Source organism: Oncorhynchus kisutch, linkage group LG2, assembly GCF_002021735.2.
Source record: "Oncorhynchus kisutch isolate 150728-3 linkage group LG2, Okis_V2, whole genome shotgun sequence".
NCBI classification, from domain to species: Eukaryota; Metazoa; Chordata; class Actinopteri; order Salmoniformes; family Salmonidae; genus Oncorhynchus; species Oncorhynchus kisutch.
The window spans coordinates 31,611,487-31,634,078 of record NC_034175.2 but is presented as its reverse complement, the minus strand read 5'-3'; the positions used below and the strand labels follow the sequence as shown (position 1 = coordinate 31,634,078).

General features: G+C 41.4%; 2 protein-coding genes across 2 annotated transcripts in view; one reads left to right on the top strand and one right to left on the bottom strand.

The window, feature by feature from the left end:
- clybl (citrate lyase beta like) overlaps positions 1 to 16,565 on the top strand; it is a 205,087-nt gene extending 188,522 nt beyond the window's left edge. The window contains exon 8 of the mRNA XM_031793171.1: positions 16,233 to 16,565. Coding sequence (XP_031649031.1) covers positions 16,233 to 16,283 — 51 coding nt within the window. The 3' untranslated portion in view covers positions 16,284 to 16,565. The remainder of the gene's footprint in view (positions 1 to 16,232) is intronic.
- On the bottom strand, positions 13,306 to 21,523 carry LOC109881612 (zinc finger protein ZIC 5). The gene is made up of 2 exons (XM_020473724.2): positions 20,290 to 21,523; positions 13,306 to 18,584 (listed from the first exon to the last, which is right to left on the bottom strand). Exons 1-2 carry the CDS (start codon positions 21,347 to 21,349, stop codon positions 18,145 to 18,147), a joined length of 1,500 nt encoding a protein of 499 aa, XP_020329313.1. The 5' UTR covers positions 21,350 to 21,523; the 3' UTR covers positions 13,306 to 18,144.
- Between the last annotated feature and the right edge of the window lie 1,069 nt (positions 21,524 to 22,592).

Here is a 22,592-nt window from a genome sequence, read left to right as displayed (position 1 = left end):
AATAGTCTCTAGTGCTTTAGCGTCACTAACTTCATTTGGAGAGGCCTATTGTCTGTGAATAAATATGTGTCAGTAAGTGCAGTAGAGGCAGACAGAGAGACTGAGCGAGGCGGCTGAAACCTGGTATCATTGTGTACAAAATGTTCTAAAAGTGACTGCTCTTTCTGATTTGGCTATTTCATAGGCTACCAAATAATAATTTATCAGAAAATTATCAGATCTAAGATTTTATCTTAATAATTGTATAATTGTAGCCTATTTGTCTCTCTGTCATTGTGTTTTGGTGAAAGCTAATGCCCCCTTCAATGTATTGCGAGCGATTTATGAAATTCGCCTGATTGGGACAGACAGACCAGTCCACCACTCTCTGCGGTTAGTGCTATCCGGGATCCTTGGGACGTCCTTATCCTAAATCCTAATCTTAACCCCTACCCTAACATTAACCATTTTACATTTCAACTTCAATGGGGTAGGGACCCTCTCTCTGCGGACCAACACCCGGGTGCTCGGGCACTGACTCCCCTCTCCTTAACGGGCACAGATCAAAGGCAAGCCCGGCCAAGGCGGATCCCACTAAAACCTGGCCTCTTTGTCTGCAGTTGCTAGGAGGCTAATAAACTGAGTCAGGGTGTCGGGGCCAATGGTAATGAGTCGTTACAGTGTGACAAAGTCCCTCCAACTTTTCATTTTAATATGTTGGAGCTCGGTGTAGCAGCGGTTATATTGCTTGTCAGATCTGGAGGCCCTTTCATAGAATGCTCAATAACTTTGGAGGTGGGAAGTGTTGTTTGTTTAGTGACGCTGCTTCCTGACATAGGCCTATCCCAAGGGACCTTCAAAACTTGATTTCCAACTTCACCTGTCACTGTTTCGGTTTCTGGTTAAATATATAAATGTTCTATGCATTTTATGTAGCTATTTCAAAATTAAATGAGCCTATATGTCAGGTTCCTTAATTTGAACATGAATGCAATGTATATTTAAGATGTCTAATGGTATTGGTCTTCACAAATGAATGAACGGATACTGACGACATGATAATGGATTGTTCATGGTGTTTCATTGGTCACGTGCTGGTTTTACATGTGAATGACATTATTGACAATATCACTGACTTTCTAATATCCCTTTCATACACAGACCTACATCCCATTCATGTACCACACCTGCATTTTTAGACCAGCTTCTTCCCATATCTGAAAGGGCTAGTGGTAAAAAAAATAAAAGCTACCTTTAGTCATGATTCCTGAAATTTTCTCAGACCCTGTAACCAAAATGCAGGTATCAGGTCTGTGTGAATGGTTTTAAGCATTTTTTTGCAGGTAAATATATTAACACTTTCATTGTTTAACACCTCCATCATTTGTACTGCAAAATGGCCTCATGGTTTAACCCCCCTCCCCTCCCAATTTGCCTGTTACTCCCTGACATTTATGAATAATAAGTGGTAAATAAGGGGCTGTTTGAAAGGAGGTCAAATTAAAGTTGAGTTATACATGTAGGCCTAACTTTCCGCATATTCCGTCTGTAATGTGTATCAGCTATTAGCAAAACAGTGCACTCCGTAGGAACAGGTGAAGGCCTGGCGCGCACATGGGCACCTGCACACCTTGTTATTACCGCAACTGCGTGAACACAGACAGCGAGATGCTCAGCCAACAATCACATTCCAACTCTCCCTCCGTCCCCGGGTTCCCAGTTCGACTTATGTTGCCTGTTCTAGCTCATTTCCACTCGCTGTCGTGTTTGTTAGCACTCATCACTATTTGGGCGACAGACAGACGGGGTGTTTTTAGGGAACTCTTGAGTGAAGGCTTAATTTCATCCCTAATTTCGTGAACCCTGCTATCGTGGTTTTCATGCTTGTCCAACTCTTGAATGTTGACTAAACCGTTTATTTTAGGGGGACGTCCAACTGCAGTGTGATGCTGACTGACTTGTGACAAGCCTCGCATTGTCCCATGGACAATAAGTCTATAGGGAAATTTTAAAAAAAGTTCCGCTTAATTCTACTGGATCCATGGGTATTATGACCATTCATGTATTTCAAGTTTGCAAGTTCGGCTATTTATAATACACGATGACCGTCAGCTATAGGCCTTAGCGGAAAACTCCACCCCAAAACTATCTTTTGGTATTTGTTTCATTAATCAATTGTTGATATATTCCCAAAATGTTTTGCATGTCAGCAATCACGTTTTCAAGATAAATAACTTTCAAAATTCAGACATACAACTGGTATTATGCATCATACTGGCTGTATTTCTGCATTTTGAAAGTTCTATATCTTGCTGACATGCAAAACAATTGGCTAATGAAACAAATGTATTTTATTGAACCTTTATTTAAATACCAAAAGGGTGGAATTGTCCTTTAAGTTATGAGATGCGAAAGCTCCACACCCTTACAGAAAGGGAAACAGGGACTCTACTTAGCAAAAGTGATAACCTTTTCTGATAACAAATAATTATTGTCAGAATGATTTCAAAAATATATATATTAAGGTGGGCAAATCAGCTGTTTCAGGACACATTTCTTATGTATATACTAATTTTCTTCATTTCAAATCAAAGATTACACAAACTGTTTACTGTAGTTTTGCCTCCATAATTCAAGTAGCTTGTTGGTTAGATGGAATATTTTTTTTCTGCATGTCAGAAACGGAAAGATAAAAAGCTATTCTCACACAATGCATAGAACATTTGCTACAAGTTTATTAACGCGTTATTCGTAGCGGAACACATTTCCCGAAAAGAAGATGTTTGTTGTATTGTCCATGAGTCATTACATTTATTATCGATTTTAAAAATATATCATCGCGCGTGTCTTTGTTTGTCTAGTCTTAGGACCTACTTCAGGGTTCGATAAGTATATGTCATTATGTATGGTAATCCAATTAAACACGATAACCCAGCACTGGCACTTCATATTTTATTCATTTTCTTACATTCTTGACAAGCGTACTTGCTTTATGTGAAAGAGGGCGTCAAGGACACTTATCTCAAGAGATACTATGGTCTATAGAGCCTCTACTTCAAAAGTTTTAAAGAATTGCCACATTGTCCATACACTAGTTAAGCTTTTGAGATGTTTTTATTTTTTGATGTCATGTTTTCGTTTAATACAACCGTTTAATACAACACTTTAAATTAACATTAAGGTTACCTTTCATTGCTAATTTTGATTCGCAATATCAACCTATGCCTGCAAGTAGAACTGCTCAATTGTCCGTTTTTTTTGTTGTTTGCAAATTCAATTGTTCTGTGTCAGTACAACACTTGTACTTATTATTGTTCGTTTCCGTTCATGTGTAACATGTTGTTATGACAGCCTAGGTAACTGATGATGCAGCTCTACTTGTGATAGATAACCGATGGGACAGAATGAACAATTTATCCCCTGTATTTCTAATGTATTTCAATTCATTAGAACGGTGATAGGCTACTCTTTACATGAAAACTTGCTACAGTAGCCTACAGTTGTCTGTATGAGAAAGTGTTACTGTTGTGGAACGTCAAATGTAGTGTTAATGTGAGAGGATGACATTTGTGGGGGCTAAAATGGGGCATTTATTAGCCATTTAATAATGACAAAAACAATTTATTGCAACATTATTGACATATTGCAATATTTGAAATGTTACATCTAAATAGCTGTGAAATGACTTTATATTGGCCCATGTCGCTCGGGAAGTAACTTATTAATATTTCGTTGCAAGTAAGCCATTGTCAGTGGTGACAATGATTGGTAATTTAATATGGGTAGGCCTAAAAACAAAATTCGGAGAGAATGTGTGAAGAACGAGTTTAGCCTATAATGTGATAACCAACAGCGCAGTGAAATTTTTAAAACATCTCTTGGCTATATTGTGTGTATGGTATTCAAAAATGACAGGTATGACACTAATGCGCTCTCTATGGAGCGTTCTCCGAGGGGAACTAAAGTATATGGGGATGCACTTAATGAAGCTCCACTTGCCCTCTGAGTCGCCAGCACAGTATGCAGCAGCGAAGTTTGGATCAAACTTCATGAGTTCTGTGCGTCGTAAAATGATGTAGTCTACCAACACAAACCGAATCATTGATACTCGGGATATTGGTTTTATTAGACCTTTAGGGTGATATGGGCGAATGTGTTTCATATAGGCTTACTTAAACTACTATTTTGGGGACTTGAAATATTTAGGCCTAAGTCCAAAACTAGGCTACTTTCATAAACTTGTATTATTTCATCCGTGGAGGAATTTCGTCAAGGTAAAATGAGAGCTGCCAGTGGTCGGCCTATATTTATGGTAGGCCTATTCAATTTTGTTTTGTGATCTAGTTAAAATGGTTAAAAGTATTCTTTTTTTTACTGTATGTAACTGTAGATCTTATCGGCTAATCATAATTTATTCATGTTGAAAATATCAGGAAATAATGGCTGTTTTGGAGTTTATATATCTTAACTTTTTTGTTGACAATTGCCCCTCTCATCACACCAAGTAAGCATAACTGACATCCGGTCGTCTCATCCGAGAACATGCTCATATTATCCTTATCATTATTATTATTATTTCCATCGTGTTTCGTTTCCTAGCTGTCACTGGTTGCCATTGTCCAGGTTTGAGCGAAAGGAGACGCCACCATCCTCCCGCACAGCTCAATGCTCCACATGCCGGCGTAATGAGGGTTCCTAAGGGGCCCTCCCGGGTAAGAAGGTGAGTTAACCCTGCCACGGACAGCCAGCAGCACGCTCCAACACCTCCATTCGCCTGCTCCCCCGGGCCGCGCCTGCCGAAGCCCCTTCACCGAGAGTTCACGTCCAGCGCGCAAGTTTTGACAACGATAATGATGCGCTCAGTGAGAACGATAAAGGAGGAGGTTGCGTGTATATTTTAATGTTTGAGAGAATGTAGGGAAATGACGGAATGTTATGACTTCTTCGGGGACCCACTTGTACCAGGACCAATTTGCAGGCACATATGGCTATGTGCCTGAATTCAGCTAAGCTCGATTAATGAATCCCATGCCACAAATCTTACATTGCCTTACTTCTTAAATAATTACCGTGCAGTTAGTCATATTGCTCAAGGCAAGGGTGCAAGTATTCTGGAGGACAGTAAGGAGGTCACTGATCACCACTTAGCTCATATGATGTGACCCCACACACCTCTATCCAGGTAGCCTACTGAACGTGCATAACAGATCCCTCCTGTCTCTGATAAATACCATTTAATGCCTACTCTAACTGCCTGTCTATAGCCTAAATCAAATCCAACCCAACTTGACTACTCGGACTCTTTGCACATATATTTAAAAAAATACATAAAATGACTTATAACCACCTCTGAACTAAGACTGTCTGGTTGAGAATGTGCTCTGCTTGCTATGATGCCTTGCCACCAAGATCGGTGGGGTTCGTTAGCAAGATCTGCTGTCATTTACCATCGCTAGTGTCAGGGAAGGGCCAAAAGGTGTCGGTCCCTAATGGGGATAGCCTAATTACACTATTAGTCTTCTGATTGGGACAGTCCACTCCTATGTGACCTGAGGGACCAACTGATACACAGCATTAGGGCCATCATCAGCTTGATAGAACACCCTGGACTCACTCCAATTCGCATACCGGCCCAACAGATCCACAGATGACACAATCTCTATTGCGCTCCACACTGCCCTTTCCCATCAGGACAAAAGGAACACCTATGTGAGAATTCTGTTAATTGACTACAGCTTAGCGTTCAACACCAGAGTGCCCTCCAAGGTCATCACTAAACTAAGAACCCGGGGATTAAACATCTCCCTTTGCAACTAGATCCTGGATTTTCTGATGGGCTGCCCCCAGGTTGTGAGGGTTGCAACAACACATCCGCCACGCTGACTCTCAACACGGGAGCTCCTCAGGGGTGCGTGCTTAGTCACGTCCTGTACTCCCTGTTCACCAATGACTACGTGGCTGCACACAACTCCAACACCATCATTAATATGGTGGTAGGCCTGATCACCGACGACAACAACCTCTCCATCAACGTCAGCAAGACAAAGGAGCTGATCGAGGACTACAGGAAATGGAGGGCCGAGCACGCCCCATCCACATCGATGGGGCTGCAGTAGAGTAGGTTGCAAGCTTCAAGCTCCTCGGTGTCCACATCACTAAGGAATTCTCATGGTCCACACACACCAACACAATCGTGAAGAGGGCACGACAACGCCTCTTTCCCTTCAGGAGGCTGAAAAGATTTGGCTTGGGCCCTCTGATCCTCAAGAAGATTTATACATCTGCACCATTGAGAGCATCTTGACTGGCTGCATCACCGCCTGGAGGGTAGTGTGTGTGGCCCAGTACATCTATTGGGCCTAGCTCCCTGCAATCCAGGAATTGTCCGACTCCAGTCACCCAAGTCATAGACTGTTCTCTCTGCTACCGCATGGCAAGCGGCACTGATGCGTTGTCTTGGCTGTGTGCTTAGGGTCGTTGTCCTATTGGATGGTGAACCTTTGCTCCAGTCTGAGGTCCTGCGTGCTCTGGAGATGGTTTTCATCTTTTCCTTCATCCTGACTAGTCTCCCAGTCCCTGCCACTGAAAAACATTCCTGCAGCATGATGTTGCCAACACCATGCTTCACCGTAGGGATGGTTCCAGGTTTCCTCCAGACATGACACTTGGTATTCAGGCCATAGAGTTCCATCTTGTTTTCATCAGACCAGAGAATCTTGTTTTCTTTAGGTTCCTTTTGGAAAACTCCAAGTGGGCTGTCAAGTGCCTTTTAACAAGGAGTGGCTTCCACCTGGGCACTCTACCATACAGACCTGATTGGCGGAGTGCTGCAGAGATGGTTGTCCTTTCGGGAAGTTTCTGCCATCTCCACAGAGGAACTCTGGAGCTCTGTCAGAGTGACCACCGGGTTCTTGGTCACATCCCTGACCAAGGCCCTTCTTCCCATATTGCGCAATTTGTCTGGGTGGCCAGCTCTAGGTAGAGTATTGGTGGTTCCAAACTTCTTACAATTAAGAATGATGAGAGGCCACTGTGTTCTTGGGGACCTTCAATGCTGCAGACATTTTTTGGTACCCTTTCTCAGATCTGTGCCTTGACACAATCCTGTCTCTGAACTCTACGGACAATTCCTTTGACCTCATGGCTTGGTTTTTGCTCTGACATGCACTGTCAACTGTGGGACCTTATATAGACAGGTTTGTGCCTGTTCAAATAATGTCCAATCAATTGAATTTACCACAGGTGGACTCCAATCAAGTTGTAGAACATCTCAAGGATGATCAATGGAAACAGGATGCACCTGAGTTCAATTTCAAGTATCATATCAAAGGGTCTGAATACTTCTGTAAATAAGGTTTTTCAGTTTATTATTTTTAATACATTTGCTAAATGTTTTTCTCTTTGTCATAATGGGGTATTGTGTGTAGTATTCAGTCAATTTCATAATAAGGCTGTATCGTAACAAAATGTGGAAGTCAGGGGGTCTGAATACTTTCCCAATGCGCTGTATAGCCAAGTTATTGTTACTCATTCTGTATTTATTCCCTGTAATAATTTTTTAAATTGTTCTATTATTAATTTTTTATTTTTCTCTGCGTTGTTGGGAAGGGCCCGTAAGTAAAAAGCATTTGTCAAAGCATGTGACAAATACGATTTAATATGATTTAATTTGATTTAATTTGACAGATCTCTGAGAAATTGACAAAAAGGCTAAAAGTGTTACAGCCATCCCTGGTCTCCCCAATGTAGTAATTCTCTAATGGTAAATTTGCTAGATGTTCCTGTAATACGCCCACCCATCAGTTTTTGCTTAAGTAAACTTTTCTCTTATACAGTACAACGAAACCAAACATAACATATCATACTAATTTGAGTGTTACAGATGCACGTTTACTATGTTAAGTCTTTGAGGCCAGGCTGCACCTCCGCTCTGCATGGCCCTGGTGACGCAATGTGGCCCTGACTCGCGCCAGGGATCCTTCACCGCTAGTTTATGTGCGTATCGCCCCCGGATTAGAGCCCCATTGAAGACATGGGGGTATGGAGTTATTTGGCAAACGGCCCACAATGAGCGACAGAGGAGGGAAACAATGTAGGAGTCAGTCAGATCCCTGCCTCTGGAGGTGGAATGCCCCCTGCTTGAACCAAAGCTCATTTGACCAACCATCCCAGCTGGCGAATTTGGACATTATTTGGTTTTGGTTGTTTCTGTCTGTCTGGCTCTTTTTTGTTCGGCCTCTACCTTTCTCTCGCTTATCTCCCTTTTCCTCTCTCTTTATCTCTCTACCTATTTTGTGCCACCCATACTTGTTTGTGCCACCCTCTCTCTCCTTTCTCTACCTGGTTTTGTCTATCTTGCTCTTTCTTTCTTTCTTGTTTACCAGTATGATGGTCCTGCTCTCCTCTCCTCCTCTTCAGCTGTGAGAGAAGGATTTTCTCCACTTTTGAAACTGACCTTCTTCGGGGAAGGGGAAGCGTTCAGGCCCCGGCCTCTGATGTGTCAGCCGTGATAGTTCCACACAAATCTGATCCTTCCTACTGGGCACAGGTATCAGTTCAACGTCTGGTTTTGATTTACATTTGGTTGAGTTGTCAACTAACGTGAAATCAACAAAAAACTGTACCATGTCATTGGATTTAGATTAAAAGTTGGATTTAAACAGACAAAATGCCCTTACGTTGATTACTTTTTGCAAATCCAATCAGTTTAATGCGTTGGTTCAACGTCATCACAAAGATTGTTTTGTTTGAAATAATGTGGAAACAATGTTGATTCAACCAGTTTTCACCCAGTGGGTTATCTGTGCCCACGGCGGAAGGGGTGGGTCTGGGGGGAAAAGAGGGATGAAGAATGGAGGGAGAGAGATACGGCATATCCAAGAAGTGTCATTGAAACGTTTTGACCCAATCCACAAGGCATGTAATTAAGACACAGATTTGGATAAAGCAAAAAAGATAGAGATGTTAAATTTGGGGGTGGGGAAGATGGTGAATGTGATCACTTTAAAGGTAAAGAAATCCATTTGGGGGGTTGATTTTGTTAGAGTTCAATGTATTTTTACAGGACATTGCTTTTATGGTCTTTATGCAGATCTCCGCTGCATCAAAGCACGTTTTCAAAAGCACTCCTAGAATATCAGAAAACTTTCAGTTCAAGATTAGAACAATTTGATAATTTTGCTTACTTTTATCTGCACATTCTTCTGCATTTTTTAAATTGAAACCTTATAATAGCCTTGATAATTAACCAATGTGTCATTACAGATAATGTGCTACAAACCTCTTAAAAGTCACTGACAATACCCATTGTGATGTTTTGTCAACACCTCAAACATGTTACAACCTTTCTAGACATTATCATTGCTTTGTACCTATACTAGGAGAGGCCTACACACCAACCCCTTTGTCACCAGGTGTTTTTTTTTGTATTCTAACCTTACCCTAACACTAAACCAAGTATATGTATTGCCTTAACCAGCCTCTAACTATAACCATAACCAATTGGGATTGGATGCCTAAACTTAATCAACAAACAAAATCACATTAGTTTCTGCCCTGGAGTAAGAGCTGCCCTCAGAACAAGATTATAATAGGAAAAGTCTGCTCTGCTGTTCTCATAGCAGCATTACATTTCTGCAGGACCCGCTCAAAGCAAGCATGGCCTCAGTGCAACACTGTAATGCCATCCAACAAAACAAACTGTGCATCTCCTAAAACATTCCCTTCCTCTCACGGGATACAACCCAGCCGCAACACAGTTCCACCCCCTACCATCTCTTGGAAGAACCCTGCGTTTATGGCGCATTTCCAAACAGGATTTACCCCAGTGTTTTTCTCCAAAACGCTCAGACTTTTCTGTTTTAATTTACTAGGGCCGGCACCCGTGTCTCACTGGGCCTGCTCTCACTTGGAGCCAAAGCCAGGCCACTGGTACTTTTCAACTGTAATTTACATAACAATGGTTAACTGTGAACTTTAATACCTTCTCACAAAGCAACTGTTTTGATTATGCAGAGGTTGTTGATTCTGCTCTTCACAAGTCCTCATTGTCAGCCCTAGCTATGGAAACACAATTTCCCTAGTATAACATAAAGGTGCATACATTAGTGTAATATTGGTGTTACTGTTGAAAATCAGCATTATAGGGTTTTACAGGCCCCGTCACACCCGAGGAGAGACTCGTGAAGTAGTGCACGTACACAGCCTACGCAAACAGAGCAACTGAGTTATTTTCCTAAATTTGAGCCACACAAAAGTGTGTTGAAATACTAGAAAACTACGCTGTGTTTGCGTAAAGTGTGCAGCGGCCTTTAGTGTCCGGCTCATGTGGTTGTCCGTGGACGACCTTGCTTCCCTCACCTACTGCCTTGGAGTTGCTCCCAGTCCCAGGGATGGGGCCTTTGGACCAGCACCAAGTCTCTACCCCCACAGATGTTACTGAGTGTCCAGATATTATGTCAGGTTCTCTGGGATGGAGGCAGGCAGGGGGAGAGTGATGCATTGGTTTGAGTTTGACTGGGGTGGATGACTGGGGTGGGAAGCATGGGAAGTAACCATACAGCCAGACAACCATACACACAGCAATATGTTATAAGAGCACAAAATCTGTGAGGCAATCAGGAATGTGCAGATGACTAAAGCATGAATTTAAGTATTTACATGAAATCTAAAGATTAATTATTTCGCGTCAAATGGCCTCCTACTTATAGTTTTCGATCTCACTTTGCATTGAAGACTTTAATTTACTAGGGCCGGCACCCGTGTCTCACTGGTCCATGGCTGTGGCGGAACTGCTCTCACTTGGAGCCAAAGCCAGGCCACTAGTCTTTCTGCTCAATAAGTGCATTGTTGGCACATAAGCCTATTGTAGGGGCTCCCAAGTGGCGCAGCAGTCTAAGGCACTGTATGTGCTAGAGGCGTCACTACAGACCCTGGTTCAATCCCAGGCTGTATCATAACTGGCCGTGGGGCGGTGCAGAAATGGCAGAGCGTCGTCCGGTTAGGGGAGGGTTTGGCTGTGGTAGGCTGGCATTGTAAATAATAATTCGTACTGACTTGCATAGTTAAATAAATCTTAAATAAAAAAATAAACTGTACATTTTATTCTTTTGAATAGGGCCATCAATAGGCCAATAATGACACCAATAATGTTTTTGCTTAGGATAAGGAATCTGATTAATGTCTTGAAATATTTCTTAAATAAATTGTCTAAGTAAGTTCTATCAGTTGATATAGCCTAATAATGGAATTGATATTTGGTTTGTATTGTAAGTTTTTACCTTTGCTCTTTGGAACATTTACAATTATTCATACTTTAGTTAAACGTAGACATGTAGATCATCAAACTCATTCAGGTGATTCCCTTGAGAAAACAAGTTCAAAAGAATAGGCCTATTTTATTACTCATAGAATAATAATATACTAAGAAATTGACAACGTTGTTTTTAGGCCTATGCGTGGCTATTTTCATTGAATATACAGTTGATAATTTTAATTAACAGATTTGCTATAGCCTACTATAATAATTCATGTATTACATCACTGAATCTTTCGTGGATGTAGGCTATATATAACCCTAATATCTAGGCTATAACCCTTAATAATGACAATCTATCGATATTGTTCACTTTTCTAATATTTGGGTGTTTAATCACAATTTTATGAAAAATAACACTTCTTCAGAATAATAAACTATCACAGGAGAAGTTTTCAAAGTAGACACCTAAATTGTTTTGGTTGACATGATGGTCTTACATTAAAGTTGGTACTGACCCCCACCCAACTCTGCAACTGAGGCCAGTGCATTTGTATTTGCCGACGGTTTTGTTTGTAAAGTAACAAAATAGGTTCCCTTTGAAGTTATTGGGCATACCCCACAAGTGAGAACACTTGTTTGGCGCAAAACTGTGCTACCAGAGTTAACTTTACCTCCTTTTTGAGTACTTTTGAATAAATGTTCTAAATACGAGATTGAAACATTGAGGATCCTGATGTTGGTACACTGCAAACAAGACGAGTCACAGGCAAACAAAACCTGATTGTAGACTATGACACGACAATCCCTGCTGGGTTTTTCAATATAACAGTATAACAAAAATCAAGCTTTTCCCAGCTAATTACAAATAAATGATGATGTGCTCACTAAGTAATTGATTTAATGAAGTTCCTATGAAACTATTAAAACAGGGTATAGGTCAGGACAGTTCCCCCCTGGCGTGCCCATTGTCGGATGTTTAACTCTACCACTCCTTTCGGAAAGACATCGGGGCTAATAGGTGAAACCACAGCTGCTCGAGTGAGGGTCGAGGGGAGAGAGTAGTCCTCCTTTTATGCGTCCAGACCACGAACAGCCATTCACCCAGTCCCTAATCTAACAGGACAACACATTTCTCCAACTTTCCCCAAGCTTTCAAACATGCATCATTGAGTTCAAGCTGAATTCGCCCACGTCCGTTCTCTAAAGTTTCCCTACTGGAACAGAAAGATTCAACCCTTACACTCTATAAAAGTCGCTAGTTCAGGCATGATCTTTTCATATTTTGACAGTTCGGCGCTTAGGCTACATAAGTACTCACTGTGCGCTGAGCAGAAAAAAATAGCCTATGTACGCTGTCTCGATAAATCTTTGGCGGTTTGGAAGGTGGGAGCTGACCGGGTGATGTAGGATGTTCAGCTGCAACTGGATTCTACTGTTTTCTCACTTATTCATGTAACTTAAGATACTAGCCAGGTAGGGTGCTAGGAAGAGTTTGGCAAAATGCCTAGACAATGAACATGTGCCCAGTTTTCTGGGTCTTGCCTGCATTGCACGCTGAGGAGGGAGCAACTGAATCGTAATATATGATGTAAGAAAGTCAGAGACTGTCTGTCTGACACCAAATAGACGACATGAGGGTTTAAAATGTACACATATGTTTCCATCATGGGACGTGTTGAGATAGAGAAGCTTGACCCTCACAGTGCAGGGTGTTTTAGCAAGAGTGACAAATGGCAGCTTGGTCCAGACAAATCATTTTGCAGGGGGAAAATGATAACCATTTGTTATGCAATAAATAATAAGATAGATAAGCATACAATAATAAAAAGATACTATTTGATTTATTCATCTGCATTAACCTAAATGTTGATGGCATGAATTGACCTTTCATAGCTTACAATGACGACAATGTAAGAATAATCGAATAGCCTATCCCTTGATGCTATTGTCTTCAACAAGTGTTTTGTCATGCTCACGTCCTTGTTGATATAACTGAAAACAAATGATTAAAATAGGCACCACTAATCATCTGAATATATTACAATGTATTTCATTATGAACCATGAAAATATTAATGACATGTCAGTTTTATTGTCATAACTGGTTATAAATTAATCCCATTATATATTTTATCACAAGATATATTTGCATTAACTTTACATGTTTGCATCATTACACAAGTGTATCCCAGACAAATCGGGAGTTGTAAATTGAATCGACAAGGAGACAAAACTAGGCTACCCTTGCGAGCTTCGCCTTTCAATGGCAGAGGTACGGGGACAAAGCGGAGGCATTGCTCGCTTACAATCACTTTAATTAACAACCGCTTCAAACGTTAGGGAGAAAATCAAAAAGGATGAGAGCCCTCCAAATTCAGTCCACTTGACGGGGTTTTCAGGTGGTAAACCTCACTATTTATCCTAGTGCTTTTATGCTAAAACATTCTAAACCTGTCTCACCGCCAAAGGTAATAGTTTGGCCACAATTATTTTGGCAGACACATGAAGAAGGGGATGTTTGATATTTTGAGAGGGAAACGTTTCTGTCAGAGATGTTGCTGTTTTATCTGAGGCACACGTGCAATAGACCAAATAGGCTACATCTTAGTTGGTTATATTATAAAGGGAACAGAATCTCAGTAGGCCTATAGCCTTAAAGATGTTGCTGTTTTATCTGAGGCACAAGTGCAATTGACCAAATAGGCTACATCTTAGTTGGTGATATTATAAGGGAACAGAATCTCAGTAGGCCTATAGCCTTAAAGACTAGACCTAGACCTAGACCACAAACAATTGTATTTATGCTCAGTGTGCTGAATTTCAGAGAGAATGGTAATTCTTGTCAAATCTGACAAGACAACATTTGTTTTGGTCCTACGGTCGTCTCCGAAATTATCATTCAGCCCTTCTAAAGGGCGAAATGAGAGAGAGGGCGAAAACAAGCCCCGTTTTCCCCGCGACTTCTGCTTTGTCCTTGCCAAAGTGGCGTCTGCATGTCTGACTCGGCCGGTTACTGATTTGCAGGCGGCGTGGTAAGGTGGGCCATGTAAGTGATTTCCACGGGCATCCCACTAAAGGAGAACAAATCGCTGACAAAGGAGAGCCTTTCCCATTCAGTGCCGTCGTTAGGACAACCCAAAACTATTCCTCAGATAATAAGTTCTACTTCAAAGCGTTTCTCATTGAACGGTGACTGCTTCACTCCTTTTTATTAAGTCCGCCCTTTTCACGCCGAGGGAACTATCTCTTTGGTTATTTTTCTTCGTGTTTATTTTGCAACATTCACGGAGCACTTGTTTTAAATAAATAGAAGAGGATTTCGCCTTTGTCCAAATAAGGGTTTATGGATAAGAGGAGAGGCGACAAAAAAAGCGACACAAGACTGCTTGTTTTCAATAAAACTTGATTATCTTCCATAAAACGTGTTTGCTGACAAAGTCGGAGAGAAAGTGAACATTGACTTAACCAACGTTTCAAGCAAGGTCAATTTAACTGCCTTGTGATGGAGATTCATATGAGAGATTCTGTAATTTTTTTGTTGCGTTGATCAATTGTCATAGCCATTTGTGCTTCATATTGGTTGGCAAGCCTACATCTAAACACATAAGTCTGCTTCTTCACTTGGTGTGGAATTAAACTTAGCACGGGTTGATCAGGTGCTTGTTTGTGTGTGTGTGTGTGGGGGGGGGGGGGGTTCTGTTCAGAGATGGATGCGCAACCCTCGCATCCTCTTTTTGCAGCTTGTTCTACATGACACAGAAACAAGACTCAAGAGGCCGTCTCATTCTAAGGGATAAAGACTAAACACTCTCACAAATGTTACTTATGGAGTGCAAAGGCAGCAATGAATCAAGTATTCTATTATCTCATTTAACTGTAATTGGCACACTATTTGAGACAATTGAAGTTCACCTGTGCCGGTTGTAAAGGCCTGAATGTATAAATTCACCTTTTTTGCCGATTCTTTGCCCATCCTATAGCACCATACATTTTCACATAAAAAAGAGCAAAACAACAATAGAGTGTGTCCCTGCATTCCATTTTCTGTAAACAATATATGGGGACAAAACAGGAACAGCCTGTGTTGTTCTTGTTTTGCCCTTTTATGTGAAAATATAGGTCTGTCTGTGTCGACACATGAGGCTTTTTGGGGGAGAAGGTGCACTGTGCTCTTTGATGATCGTCCATTTAGTGGCAGTTAGTGTTTTTTTTACCAGACATATTCAAATGTGAGCGGCTCGCTCCCCAATTGTCATAGAATTCCTAACACACCATGAAGAGTGTCAAAGCGGCGGGCCTTCGGCTCAGAAGTATATCAGGCCTTTGAAGTGGTGCAGAACTCGCTTTGGTCAATTTGAATTCTATACATTGGACAGGGGCGACGTTTAAAGTGAGATTGTGCCTTTTAATGGAGGAAATAAGACGGGGACTTACTTTATATACTTGCGTATTGTCAGATCTTTTCTATTGTCTTTTTTACCATGAATGATTCATGCCTCGGTTGCTTGTGCTGTCCCACTTTTTAGAGACCCATTAAGGGGATATACGTTTCCCCATTTGCCCTTCTGATTGGTTTATTTATGCCAGCCCCTTCTTGGGCCTGTTGTATTTACCACTCAATAGTGAAAACTTTAACCGTCAGTAATTGTTTATTTTTCTTTTGCAATGTGTTTGGAGCCTAAGTTACTTCGATCTTCTGTAGGCTATACTAATGTGATAACAGCTTTACAAGGTGCGGCAGGTAGCCTAGTGGTTAGAGCGTTGGACTAGTAACCGAAAATCGAATCCCCGGGCTGACAAGGTAAAAATATGTCGTTCTGCCCCTGAACAAGGCAGTTAACCCACTGTTCCTAAGCCGACATTGTAAATAACAAATGTGTTCTTAACTGAATTGCCTAGTTAAATAAAGGTTAAATAAAAAAATAAAACAACTGATTTTACCAGTAGTTGCATTTACTGCATGTAAACAAGTACATTATATATCTTTTTGTTTTAAGGAATGGCATCCGGCACTGGCAGGCCTCCTGAATTCAACGAAGAAACAATAAAGTTATGTAAACCAAAAAACACCTATTAACTCGGCCTTGTGTGTTTATTCAGCTCTAGCTTGAATTTATACTGTCAATTGGATCACGAACATCAAGGGTCTGCACAATCATAGCTGTTTCATCACTTTTTATCCAACATAACCAACGGCACCACGCACCTCATAGAGAAAAACACAGTCACTGCAAAGGGCATGCGAGAGGAGGGACGTTTCACATTACACTGCCTATATTCAAGTAAAGAATAATACTTTACACTGCCTATATTCAAGTAAAGAATAATACTTTACACTGCCTATATTCAAGTAAAGAATAATACTTTACACTGCCTATATTCAAGTAAAGAATAATACTTTACACTGCCTATATTCAAGTAAAGAATAATACTTTTTCTTTTACAGAACAAGATCAAAAGCATCAATCAGTAAGCTACTACTTATTCACCAAAATGTATATTATTATTCTTTGGTGTCTCTGTAAATCCATTACAACATTAATACCAGCAAATAAATTACAATGTACAAAACAACATTCTTCGTAATTAAGACTAAGAACAACAATCACGAGCAATAATACAATTATATACAAATCCGACCGTTAGGGACAAAATCTGTCAGTGTACATATTTATGGTCTCGAAGGACTTATTCGTAGGCTACTCTTTAACGATTGAAAAACACTGGTGTAATTTTTTTGCATCAAATATAGTCTTAAATACTTCTTAAATAGCCTAGGACAAAAAATATATATCCTAACTTAGTCATTGTATTAATATCAAAACTACATATGAACCCTTTAAGACACTTAGCTGTTAGCCATTATTATTTTGATTCCTATTTATGACTTAATTGGGTCATGTGTGTGCGACATGTCTCTCGCTCTCTGCAGGTGTTCGAAATTCAATCGGATGTTTACATTAGTTCTCGCATCTACTGTGAGGTATTCAGAAGAAAAATGAAATGCAACTCCACCATTTTGGGATGTTTAGTGTTCAAGGCTCATGTACTTTGCGTGAGCAACAACGTCTGTTTTCTCCCTTCTGTCTGAGATTAGACATTGATGAATAAGACATGTTACATTTCGAGGGGTTGCGATCATATGGACAATGTCAATGTAAGCATAATTAAGAACTTATGACTTAATCATGTTAAAAGATGCATGCATGTAAATGTAGCCCGCATATGTAGGCTATGTAGGTGTTTTTCCAAAGGCTTTTATCCTTACGAATTACATTGTATTTATGTTTCCAGTAGCCTATATTTAGGCTTCTCTTGGTCCTTTTAATATATATGATTTCCTTTTCTCAAATAATACTGGTGATTGTAGCTTTTCTATGTTGAGACTTGTTGATATGTCGATACATTCAGCTCTTTAGAAAGGAAACAAAGAGGGCACGTTTTAAAGGCAGTTGTTGTTATTCATCATCTGACATCCGCGGCGCTATTTCTTGCTTCATATAAAGTCCAATTGATATGCTTACAGCCAGTACAGTCCTCATGCACTTATTAGGTCTTACGCTTCGATCACACTGACAGTGTCGTTGCATTTTGGTACAACAGAATTACATTCATTTCCAATGAAACTGTTTGCCATGCAGCATTGCGTTGCAGAGGCAGTTGCAGTGCGTTCGGTTTGGTGCATACGTTGATTTATCGAACGTATGGGTCAAACTGTATGTGTTTACAGCTTGACAGTAATGGTAGCAGAAGGTGAATGTTGAACTGTTGTTGCATACATATCCAGATTATGCTGCGTCTTATTTTGCGCAAAAACACTGTCGGTGTGTTCGAAGCGTTAGGCTACTACACATATACACATTTGAGAGACAATTTGGGCAATTATTTTTCTTCTTCTGTTTGTAAACATTAGAGCATTGTCCGTGGGTCTGAATTTCTGAAAGTGTCCTCCTCTTCCGAGTCCGTCGTTGGCACATTGCTGGATGGGGTGTGGAGATGGTTGGGTCCCCCGCTCCCCTGGCACACGTACCACTCATTAAGGTTGGTAACCTGAGGCGAGAGATTTGCTGACCGGTTCCTGTGCGGTTCGGAGGCAGGAGAAAGGGGCGCGCTGAGAAGGTTTGTAGAGGAATGGTACGAAGCGTTGGCGGAAGGGGGCGGGGGCGACTTGCAATGGACTTTCATGTGCTTTCGCAGCGAGCTGGGGTGCGTGTAGGACTTGTCACAGCCTCGGACTTTGCAGTAGTAAGGCTTGTCACTCGTGTGGACGTGGGAGTGCTTCTTCCGGTCACTGCTGTTGGCGAATTTCCTGTCGCAGCCGTCAAACTCGCACTTGAAAGGCTTTTCTCCTGGAAGAGATGGAGATGGAGACATTTATCATTAGGCTACTCATATCCAATAACTCTCCGGACAGGGTGCATGTACCATAACATAATGTGCACTTTGTGTTTCAAAAACATGATGAAGACATTTTATATTGGCCTTTATAAAAACATTTCGTCAAAGTCCAAGGAGAATAATAAAGTTACCAAATGGATGGGATCATTAACCATTTTTATGGCATCAAATCTATAGCATACAATATATTCCCAGCAAACAGCAATGTAAATTCCTTTTAATTTGGCCTATACAAACTATTATGGATTTTTCCACTTATTCAACAGGAACGTACACATGCTCTACCCAAACTAGGACTATAATTGAATCCATCGCTTAACTGCCTGGTAACATACCACTTCCCGCAGTAATTACTCCATAAATGGTCGGTGTGGCAGCCCATTCTGCCGCAAGGGCTTCCTGTCCGACATACCATATCTATTATACATCTACACCCGCCGCTACTCCTCTCCCACATGTACTAGGCATGTTCCTGACTGACTCACTTACATGAAACATAGGGTGGCCCGTGGGCTATTCTGCGTGAAGGCGTGGGCGAAATGTGTAGCTTAGTAATGAGGAAACAAGTGCATTTGTAGGCCTAAATGAATGTATTTTTTTTATAAAGATAATCCTATATGGTGTAATGCTTGTATTGTAAAAATATTTTATGATCGTAAAATGGACGATTCAAAATATAAAAATCATACACCAGGCTATCAAGATCTCATGCCTCCAAAGCATGGACATGGTGTTGGAGCAGCCCCTTCCCTCTGGGCACACACCAGTCTTGGGAGCCATTTGCTTTCCAAACAGGTCAGCCCTTAATGACATACTGGCTTCATCTTGAATAAGTAGTCGTGTGAGTTATACGTTGGAAAGTTGGTCTGCTTTGCAGGCTATTCGGTAACAGTATGCGCGGCATTGCATACTGTATTGCATCATACTACACGTGTTTAGACTGTCTTGCATTAACGCCATTGCTGTTGTTGGCCTTTAATGGCAAGTTCTAGGCTACTGTATATCAATTTGGAAGAAAAGCAAGCCCCAGTGGCCCGTTTTCGCTTTGTTGTTTATCTTCAGCCTGAAATGATTGTGAGTCAAGTTTCGATGTGGTTATCATCAGCCTATAACACAGTCTAAAACTGTTATAACTTCAACCAAAAATATATGGTTTAATTTTCACCCGGAGCTCGATATAGTAACGTATAAAATCAGTACATAGAGATTGAGATTAGGTTTTTTTCTGCTGCGACGATTCGATATAGCAGTAACATGAGCCATATAGGCGTAAACGTCTTCTACGGAATACACCTGGTATTCACTCACTTGGAAATACGTAAGCAAGGTTCACAAAACATATGGCATAACCACCCACGTCTAGTTCAATGTCTAACAAGCTTATGTTTCAGAAACTGTACATCAAATCAGGCGATGCCTTGGCTCGACTGTATGAATAGTTAGTTCTATTCGATTAAATCTCGTTCCCGTTACTTTTACGCATGGTCACCAGATGCCCGCCAGCAGTTCAAATGAAAACTTTTTACAATACATATTTGTTGTCTACAACGAAAAGTTTATTTAACAGTGTCAAAGCTTCTAATGTACTATGAATAAAGATATCTATTTCAGTTTTTTGATGGAGCTCTAAAATAATTCAGGCGCACTTTCACTGACCTGTGTGTGTCCTTTTATGAATCTTTAGATTCTCAGAGCGAGCGAACACTTTTCCACAGCCGGGGAAAGGACAAGGGAAGGGTTTCTCTCCCGTGTGAACTCGGATGTGGTTTATTAGTTTGTACTTCGCCTTAAAAGCTTTCCCCTCGCGTGGACATTCCTCCCAGAAGCAGACGTGACTGCTCTGCTCCGGTCCCCCGACGTGCTCCACGGTGACATGGTTGACCAACTCATGCATGGTGCTGTAAGTTTTGGAGCAGGGCTTCTTTGAAGTTTGCTCTTGATCAATCCATTTGCAGATTAACTCTTGCTTGATGGGCTGCCTCATGTATCTCAAAAACGCCCCCGCGGCTCCGTGAGGAGCAGAAGCGATGTTCACATTGAGGTTCATGGAGTTGTAGCTGTGGAGGGAAGAAGGTCCATAATGCTCGGGCCTGTGGACGAAGTGCTCTGGCCTGCCGTAGATGTCCCCCGGTAGACCCAAACGCATCTGCCCGTTGAGGGCATGGTGATGGTGGTGGTGGGCACCTGGTGCTGCCTGTTCGTGGAGTCCAGAGAAAAGTGGAAGGGCACAAGTCTCGGCATGCCCATAAGCACCTGTTGGGGAGATGAACATGCCATGGTGATGAGGGGAGGAGGCTGAACTATGCTGGTCGCCAAGTGCATGCATAGCCGAAGCTGAGAGTTCTCTCCTGAGGATGTAGTCCCTGCTGTTAGAGTAGCCTGGGTGAGGAGCCACGGGGTAACCAACTGTGGTCTGAGTAGAAGTGAAGGATGCTGCTGCCACTGCGACGGTCTGGGCTTCAGGATAGCTCTGAATATGCTGAGAGGGGCTAAGTTTGAGAGCATTTGTCTGTGCCATGTGCTCGGGTCCAAATGGAGTGAGTGCCACTCCGGGGTCGTTGCCCATCTCTCCAGGGTGGTGGTGAGCATGGTGGGAGTGAGGGTGATGCCCCCCTAGCCCCGGGAAGCCTGTCATATTCTGATGAGGAAGAGGTTGAGTCGCTGCCAAATCCGCTAATCTTATCGCTGGATTCCTCTTGCTCAAAGGGGACTCCATTACTAACTACACTGTCAAGTCCATCCACTCTCACCACTATTGTTTCTCCCCCCGCCACCGCGATTTTCTAAAACATTAAAATATATGTATATAAGCGGTCTATATAACTTATTTTGTCCTGCCTCTAACTCTGCTTGTTCCTTTTCCCACTCTGTCCTCAAGCGATTGGCAGAACATACAACAGTTGGAGGACGCAGTAGGGAATACAGTTTAGAAATGGCACTGCGGGTATTGGACGGATTTAGGTGACTGGCAGTTAAGAGAACGAAGCGATTGGCTGTAGTTCAGCGCAGGGGCTCAGCGGGGTTCCGCCCCCTCGCTCTCTTTATCGCTGTTGACTCCAAAATGTTGTAGGCCTACTCTCGAAGTTACCAGTAAATATGTTTATGCCCTCGGTGTTTACTGGGGGCTGGCGCATGTGGATACAATGTAGGACGTCTACAGTAGGCTATACGGACGTTCATCTCTTATTTTTCTTTTACAGTGATTTGCGTAACCCCAATGTGGAAAACACCTTTTTTTCAGCATAACTCAAATACGTGGACTTTTATTCAGGTCAAATTAAATTCATACAAATAAATAATAATGGAGATAATTAGCCAATCAAATACATTTAAAGCCATGGTCTGAAACAACTTATTTTGTACTCGAGACTAACGCCCATAGGGGAAGCTTGAAATTGCGCATTGTCCACAACACTTCAAAGTAGTGATTAAAATTCAGTGTCTATTATCTGTATTTATGTAGTATACAATATGCATGTTTTTATTTGCATACAATCATACTTTATAAACCACCATAGCATATTTCCCCTTTAAAATAAATAGGCTAGAAAAATGTCCACTTGATATGTGTGACATGCAGGCCTACTATGCAGTTGACGTCTGTCCATGTTACGTTTCTGATTTATTGAGTTAGGCTATTGCAACTTTATACACCAGTAGCCTAATACAGTAATGCACAAGTTGTGCAAGTGTCAAGGAGTACAACTGGATATCGTATAATACTGTTCAACAATCCTTGCATAAAGCAAAGTCGGAATATTGTGATTTTATTTGTGCTAATATATGGAGGTATACATGCTGCTTAGATATAGCCTAGAAGCACATTCTGTAGAAAGAATGGAATATTTTATCAGTACAAGACAAGTGTTTGCCAGAGAAAAGAGTTGATTTATGAATTGTATTATTGAAATGGATGCCAATGAATTCATTTAAAGTAGGCTACACGCCGTGCAGAGTGC